Consider the following 8,745-nt stretch of genomic DNA (forward strand, 5'->3'; position numbering starts at 1 on the left):
GTTCTCCTGAGCAAGAGATAAAAATGGCCAAGGTCGCAAACCTAATAAATGGAGGGTCCAGGATACAAAGTTGGGTAGTTCTTGCTTCAAAGTCTACAATCTAAGTCACTACTATGTTCTACTTCCCTGTTTGAAATAAAATTTGAAAGAAAAATTTCTGAGAGATTTTCATTTACAAATGATAAAACTTGAACTCTAAAAAGGATAGTAACTTCCCCTCAATGTCACATAGCTAGGGAAGAGCTAGACTAGGACTCAGATTTTGGATTAAGAGTTCTTACTACTTTGTTATACAAAAGTTCAGTGGAGAGAAGAGTTTGGGGAAATCTTTGAAAAGTGAGGTATCTCCTGGATGGGACTAAAGATCCTTGGGCCCAGGGGGTCTTTGCCTTCCTTTGGACCATTCTAGAACCATAGAGCCTGAAGTTCCACAACAACTTCAATGTGTACTTCCCACTAGACCTGCAAAGGGGAGGGAAGAGAAAGAAAGGAAGGAAGGAAGAGAAGACTCCATATATCCTATTCAGGCCTATAGGTATCTGACCTCTGTTCCATCCTAGAGCCACCATAGTCTAGACTCTAGAGCAGTGGGCTTGGGAATGGTTCTTGGCTTTCCTGTGTCTCTTCCCAGCTGCTTACCTGTGGCTGCTGGGTGGTTAAGGGTCTCTGAGGAGACAGGACAGGGGTCCTAGACAGCAGCTGGTTCATCTTGCTGATGACTAGTTCGGTGATGAGTTGTTTGTCCTCCACCTGGTATTCCCCAATTAGCGGCATACTGCAGTCCATGACCTGGTAGAAGACAAGGCCCAGGTTAGAAAAGGGTCTGGAGACATTAAAGGCCTGGTACAGTATTTCAGAATAAGTAGGACTTAAGCCAACAGAAATAGGTTGGGAATAAAGCTGGTGTTGTTCTCTTCAGCTGAAAGCATGTTCCTTTGCAGAAAGAGGACCTTTGTCCCATCTTCCTTCAAACCTCTGCCATGGGCATCCGCCAATCTTCACCCAGGCCAGTGCTCAATGACACTGAAACGTTGGTTACTGAAGGTAGTGAGTGGAGAGAGGTAGAGAGCCAGATAGAGTATAGACCAGAAGGGCTCAGAAGTTTGCAAGCGAGGGGACCAGAAACAACTGAAGACCATTTCCTTAACGCTCCAGTTAGAAGCGGGCAGTTTTCATCTCTGACTTTTCACCCACACAAACTGTATCTCCACAGGTACTCTGACCATTGAATGACTAGACTCCTGCCTTTGCCCATGACCTGGGATGACTTCCTTTTTGCTCCAATCATGATCCTTCCTATATTCAAGGTCCAGATCAATGGTTTCCCACTTTAGGAAGAGCCTGCCTGCCCAGGATCACAGACAATGTATTCCAACTCTCATAAATGACGGATGACAAAACTGAGGCCCACCCAGAGAGGGGAGGTCTCACTATCTAGATTCTAGAAAGTTACATGTCAAGCAGACCATGGAGTAGCCCACTTTGGGATGGATCCGAACACTAACTCTCTGCAAATACCACCAACTCCGGGCAAGGAGCCTTTCCTGCGTGTTAGAAGACTGGGCAGAAATGTGTGTGAAGGATTCATACTGTCACTGACTTTCCCTTTAATACAGAAAAAGGAAGTCAGAAAAGTTGTGTTTGAAGACCAGACTGAATAAAGTGTCTCCAAGGCGCAGAGAGATGCTAAGAAGAATCTCCTGCATCCAGGAGACCTGATTTCTAGCCCAGGTTGAGACAATAATTCACTCTGTGGCCTTGGGCACAAGTTCATGATATGAGACCTCAGTTTTTCTCACCTGCAAAGTGAGTAGATTAGATTGAATGATTCTTTCTGAGACCAAGAATGGTAAAAAAAAAACACTACATTCTTCCCAGAGGAATGATACTTGGCTAGGAACCCAGGAACCCAGATCTGGTATCTCTTACCCATAGTGTGGGTCAGCCAAGCTGGTTGAAAGCAATAACTCCCCACTGGTGAAGGTGTGTTGCTATGCACATCCACTGGTTGTGTCATGTAGGAACCTTCCCATGGCCCAGGAGAGTCTAACCTAAATGTAGTCCAGGCCATTCACATAGTCATCAAACCAAGAGCTGGCTTCTAGCCTTGGGGGTTGTCTCTTACTAAGGTACTCCTTAAGTCATACTTACCTCAAAAATGTAGTCTCTCCCATCTTTGCCATGTACAGCTTTGACAGCACAGATGTCCAGGCCACCAAACATCTCAGAGCAGGTATCTACCCACAGCTTGTACCTGGAGGAGATGGGAAGATATCCTGAGGCTGGGTCATTAGCTCACATCCAGCCTGCTTTCTGGTCACACTCTCATTGCTGCCAGCTTCGATCACCACCCCTCTCCAGCCCTCCCTCCCTCCACTCCCATTAAGCATATTGCCTTATCTTCTGTGCCCTCCAGCTTTGCTCTCCAGATACCTGTCTTTTCAGGCTCAGAGCAGGCCTCATCAACTCTAGGTGGCCTTTCCTTGGCTATTCCAGCCCACATTAACTATTCCTTTCTTGGAGCTTCTGTGGTATGACCAGTCTTTATCTCCATAACTTAGCACATAACCTAGTCCTGCCTGATCTTGCTAACTGGCTGCTTGGGCCTTTGTGTTCTATCCATCCAGTCTGATTAGAGGTGCCCTTCGGGCAAGGCCCAATTCTTATAGCTCTTCATCTAAAGAAGGCCCCCTCTTGCTGTGCTAGGGACTGGACTCCTTTTTACACTCACCTGTCTGACATGGCGATCTGTTCCAGCATTGCAGAGCCAGTGTTTGTCTTCCAGTTTCCTGAGATCGATGTCCTCCTACAACAAGGTCCCGCCAGGATAGGACAGGCAGTAAGCCACCCAAGCAAGAGGAGGGCATAAAATTTTCCATATTTTTAGCTCACCACTGCTTTCCTCATCTGCTTCTCCCACAAACAGCCCAGGGCCCTGTTGCTAAGCCTAGAGCCTGGCTGCCTCTGCCAAACCTCCACCTGCTATGCTCTCCTCCTCTCTATAAGAGTCCAGCTCACTGCTCTAGCTCCATGGAGCCTTCCTGATCTTTCAGACAGATGAGCGCTTGCTCTCTTAAGAGCCCCTATAGGACTCTGCCTATACTTCACTTTCAATCTTATATCTATTTTTAACTTTAGTTATTTGATCTAAGTCTTCTGTCCACAAGTCTGTAAGCCACTTACGGGTATATAGTATTGTCTTGCATACTCAGCAACCTATCCACTAAGTATCTGGGCTGACTTCATACAGTAGTCCCCTTGATCCATGGTTTAATTTTCCATGGTTTTAGTTACCTGTGGTCAACCAAAGTCTGAAAATATTGAATGAAAAAATTCAGAAATAAACAGTTCATACGTTTTAAATTGTGCACTGTTCTGAGCAGCATGATAAAATCTATCGCTCTGTCCCACTCAGGATTTAAATCATCCTTTTGTCCAAGTATCCATGCTGCATGTGCTCCCCACCCATTAGTCACCTTGGTTATCAGATCAGCTGTCGTGGTATCACAGTGCTTTTGTTCAAGGAACCCTTATTTTACTTACTAATGTCTCATTCATCTCACTTCATCTTATCACATAGGCATTTTATCATCTCACATCATCACAAGAAAGGTGAGTACAGTACAATAAGATATTTCAACAGAGAGACACCATAATCACATAATCTTTATTGGAGTATGTTATTATAATTGTTCTATTTTATTATAGTTATTGTTAATCTTTTACTGTGCCTAATTTATAAATTAAATGTTATCATAGTTATGTAGGTATAGGAAAAAAACATAGTATATATAGAGGTTGATACTATTCATGGTTTCAGGGATCCACAGATAAAGGGGGACTACTGTATATACAAACTGAATTCTATTGATCCTGAAACCTCCTCAGAGTTCTGTGACTATCTCCCAATGGCTTCTGTACTAGCTCACTTATTCATTCATTCAACAATTGGTTTTTGAGAGCCTGCAGTATTAGCAATATGACTCTGGATAAGTCAGTTAACCTTTTCAGGCTTAAGTTGTTTCATCCATCAAATGGACCTGTTCTCTGCTATGCCCTCTGCACCCTCCATCTATGAGCCTGTGTTAGAGTCAACTAGTCTTGGGCTAAATATGAGGCAGATAACCTGATTTCTGGTTTTGGATTTGCTCTTGACTGGCTGGGTGACCTTGGGTGAATCACTTCACCTAACTGACCCTCTCTTATCCATGTGTAAACATAAAGTTATTTTATAATTTTAAATAAACTGTAACATACCAAAAATATGTATTTTTAATTATTAATCTTTACTCAGATACAGTCAAGAGGATGGGGATGGCCTAAGGGACAGAAAAGTCCTTCTCACACCACTGATAGGGACCTTCTTATGCTGTCTTTATCACTCACTAGATTGGATGTGTGAGTCTCCACTCAGCAGTTTCCAGGAGTATCCTCCCTAGATATCTGATTTCAAATACTGAGAAACCTAGTACAGCTAGTTTTTCTGAGCCCTGAGATGCAGTGAATTGAGTGATGTGGTAATAACAACTCCTCACACTCCTAGTACTGACTGCTTTCCAAGATTCTTCCTTCCCAAGCCCATCACCAGAACCTCATTGCAAGCCCCCTGTTGTGAACAGGCTGGGATCCTTGCTTCCACTTTACAAAGAGATTAAGACTCACAGGTTGGATGACTTGTCCAAGATTATATGTCTAGTCGAAGTAGATATAAGATAAAAATCCAGGTCTCTTTATTCCCTCTTTGTGCTACATTTACCTCTACACCCCACTCAGAAAAAGCAAGCTCAGAAAAAACAAGCAACTCACAGTGGAGTGGCTTGAAAAATCTGAGTAGCAATACAAAGACAGATCATATGAAAATAACACTGTCTTCCTAACACTGGTATTTTACAAGTGTGTTGCTGTGACAGGCTGGGTTCCTCAAGGGCAGAGGCAGAGAGTTATTCATTTCCATGTCCCTAGAACAGGGCCATAGTACATAGTTTCTGATAACAGGGTTGTCAGAAACTTTGAATGAGCAATAATAATGTCCCTTACACTTCACACCTTTCTCTAATAACAGGATGCATGGCACAGATCCACACAGGCTACCTGGGGCATGTGGGAACAGAGGGGACACCGAGACTCGCAGGACATCTGACCTCCACAGAAGGACCCAAATTATTGCCTAGTGAGAGTGGGGCAGGAACAGCACCTTCTTTACACCGAATATGTCTGCCCCTGGATTTCTAGGGTGAGAACTGAGGGAGAAGGAAAGAATTTCAAACTTTATCTTGGCTATTGCCAAGCCAATTCCTTCTTCTGAGAGCAAAGGGATAGCCAAAAGTTTGGGGAAGAAGAGCCAAATAACTGTCTGTCCCCTGCAAATAAAAAAGGAAGTAAATAATTGCTAAAGCTGCTCTGGTTGCCCACCCTTTATCAATAGTTGGGATTCTCTTATGCTTCATTTAAATTGCTTTTGGAAACCCTAACCCTTAAAAATGTGGTGTGTCTCCTTTTTAAGGATAAAGACACTCCAGCTTCATTGTCAAAAATTTTGTGTTTATTTAGGAGATTTTAACATTAAAGGATAGGAAATCTGCTTTCTTATTGGCTGAATATATTAATTTTCTGCTTTAGATAGTATTTTTACAATGGTATTTTAAATTATCCCTTCTTACATTGTGCATAATTTTAAAGCAACCCTAAATTCCTTTCTGAAGCAGAAAGACTACAAGTAAAAATTATAAACTTTCAAAAAGTAGGAATACAGTCAATAAAGGAAAAAAAATTCGATGCCTCAATTCTCTATAAGAGTTGTTCCCTGAATACTTATTGGGTGCCCACTACACACCTACTGCTGCATAAGACAGTGGTTCTGCAGAGGTGATTCTAACATTTCTGCTCAGTGAGATCAGAGGAGAGTGATTCAAATCACATATGTGAAAAGGGCTAAACTATAGCTATGAGAAGGAAGTATAGGGAAAGGGCTCCTTACTAATTCCAGGGGTGGGAAGAAGAAATACTAAAAAGGGAATGAAGGAAGAGAAATGGAAATGATGGGTAAAGGAAAGGGAAGTTATTCAAACCTGAAGTCTGCTGAAGTCATGAGTAGCAAAGATCAAATTCATATACTATAATGTTCTGTCTTTGTAAAAAAACAAACAAAAAAACTACCTAAATTTTTTTTTTAAATGGGAGATTAAGATTGCCAAAACTGGAATTATAACCCATTTGCATTCTTATGTACTAGTATATTATGGAAGACCTGGTAGTCTTGAAATCTTTTCTTTTTCTAAATTCTAATAGTGGAAACCTTTAACTTTCCATTTGGCAAATGGACACAGTTATGTAGCAAAGTCATCATTCTCATAACAACTAGGCTTTTAATGGCTCTATAGTGTTTCTAAGGCTATATATTTACATCAGGAGTTTCTTAACTTTTTCTGTGCTCTGGCAGCCTGGTGAAGCATGTAGATTCCTTTCAATTATAAAATATAAGATGTGTAAATGTATAAAATAAAGTACACAGGAGAATAAAAATTCAATTATTTAAAGTAATTATCAAAATAGTTACCAAAATATTAAACAAACAAATCTGTGATTAGTCAAAATGTTTTTTTATAAATAACAAATATATTTACAGGGGTAAATGTAGTGGCAGGTCTAATAACTACCATGATTCTTTAGTAGTGATGACAGTAATTGTATTTAGAGATATCTGTCACAACTGTATAAAAATACAAGAACCTCTGTGATTACCTGTAGTGACAAAGTCACTCATGCTACTGCTGCTACTATAGCCTGTTGTCTTCGTTCATAACTAGGGAAAATGCTCAATTTCATTTAAAGGCAAATAAAAATAAATATTAATGTTATTTCTCATCTTAGTTCATGGACCCCCACTCCTCCCTGGTTTGAAAGGAACCCAGGCTAAGACTCCCTGACTTAATGGCACCCTCTCTCTGTTCTCTGCCTTGTGGGCCAGATGAGGTTTAACTGAGTACTGGCTGTTAAGTGGAGGCTTGGATTCTCCTCTGAGCTGAGGAGAAAGTGAAGAGTATCTGCTGGGAACCCACCCCACTCACATGTAAGCCTTGTAATTGTTGCCTATCTTCTGGACCCGGATGTCATACTTGGCGTCAATGAAAGGCTCTGCTGTGGCGTAGGTCTGGGTGAGGGCTACCACGCTAGCAATGTCCTGGAAGTCGTAGTGGTTTTCCACTTTGACCTAATTTTGGAGCAAGGCAGAGAGGGAAAAAAGGAGACATACACATACACACACACAGAGTCACAAGGATCCAAGGCCTCCAAACCCATCAAGATTTTTCCATTCCAGTTGCAAGCCTGAGTGCCACATCTTAGGAGAGTCCTCTCTCCAGCTTCCTTTCCTAGGCTCAGGAGCTACACTTACTGCAAAAGGCCCAATGGACCAAGCAGGTGGCCTACACTCGGCTTGTTGAAAAGGCCTGTTTGGGTAACACTCATGGTTTCAGAGGAGCCAAATCATGGAAGAATTAATCAATAACAGAGGGAGAATAGTCCATAACCGGACTCTCTGAAAAGTACCCTTCTTGGCCTCAATTCCAAAGCACAGCAGGCCCCAGCCTTACCTTGCCCATGCCTGAGTGAGCATGGCCAATCTTCACCACCACAGGGAATGTGGGCAATGTCAGCTGAAAGCAGAGGAGAAAAGAATGAATTGGTCAGAGTGTGCCTGTTTTTCTGTGAAATGTTACAAATATTTTTCTTGGGAACACCCTTGGAAGGGCCTTTTAAAAAACTAGTCCAACCTATGTGCTTTACAAATACAAAAAACTGAGGCCCATAGAGTGACAGTAACTTGCTAAAGGTCCCAGCATGTTAATGGCAGATCTATAAGAACTCTGTTTTCCTACTTGGTACTCTACATCTTTAAAACTAATTGTTTCAATCTTCTCTGCATTAGACAAACACAGGGCAGGACTGGAGAATTGGAAAAAATGCATCTTTTTTAAAATATATTTTTATTGATTTCAGAGAGAAAGGGAGAGGGAGAGAGAGATATAAACATCAATTATGACAAGGAATCACTGATCGGCTGCTTCCTGCATGCCCCCTACTGGGGATGGAGCCCGCAACCCTAGCATGTGCCCTTGACCGGAATCGAACAGGTGACCCTTCAGTCCACAGGCCAATGTTCTATCCACTGAGCAAAACCGGCTAGGGTGAAAAAAATGCATCTTTGAAAGGGTGAATTTTACTGCATGCAAATTGTACCCTAGTAAACGATAATTACAAAAGGAATATATCTTTGGAATCTAATGTCCCTTTTGTCATGTCCCTCTTAGTATCCTCCCCTCCCGCTCAAACATCTAGCTTTCCTATACTGAACCTATCTTTTCTCCACATTTCACAGTCTCTTCATTGCTCACCAACACCCCAAGCTCAACCAACAAACAGTCTAGTACAGTGAAGGCAAACTCATTTTTTTGGTTGATTTCTTTGTTAAATGGCATTTAAATATATAAAATAAATATCAATAATATAAATCTTTGTTTTACTATGGTTGCAAATATCAAAAAATTTCTATATGTGACACGGCACCAGAGTTAAGTTAGGGTTTTTCAAAATGCTGACAGGCCGAGCTCAAAAGGTTCGCCATCACTGGCCTAGTATGTTTTTTCTGCCCAGCTTGGGGTTTGGAAGAGAGCTGACATAAAAAGTCAACATGTTTGTAATTTGAAAGAGATCCTTATGAGGGTAAATTCTACTTTGAGGTAGTTG

The 8,745-nt window shown here is 41.7% G+C and overlaps 1 protein-coding gene across 1 annotated transcript in view; it reads right to left on the bottom strand.

Moving 5' to 3' along the window:
- Positions 1–8,745, bottom strand: part of SYN2 (synapsin II) — a 50,884-nt gene that overhangs the window by 20,455 nt on the left and 21,684 nt on the right. The window contains exons 6-10 of the mRNA XM_023749420.1: positions 7,593–7,655; positions 7,068–7,210; positions 2,732–2,806; positions 2,152–2,254; positions 640–789 (exon numbers count right to left, since the gene is read on the bottom strand). Coding sequence (XP_023605188.1) covers positions 640–789; positions 2,152–2,254; positions 2,732–2,806; positions 7,068–7,210; positions 7,593–7,655 — 534 coding nt within the window. The remainder of the gene's footprint in view (positions 1–639; positions 790–2,151; positions 2,255–2,731; positions 2,807–7,067; positions 7,211–7,592; positions 7,656–8,745) is intronic.

Source organism: Myotis lucifugus, unplaced genomic scaffold (assembly GCF_000147115.1).
Source record: "Myotis lucifugus unplaced genomic scaffold, Myoluc2.0 scaffold_8, whole genome shotgun sequence".
NCBI classification, from domain to species: Eukaryota; Metazoa; Chordata; class Mammalia; order Chiroptera; family Vespertilionidae; genus Myotis; species Myotis lucifugus.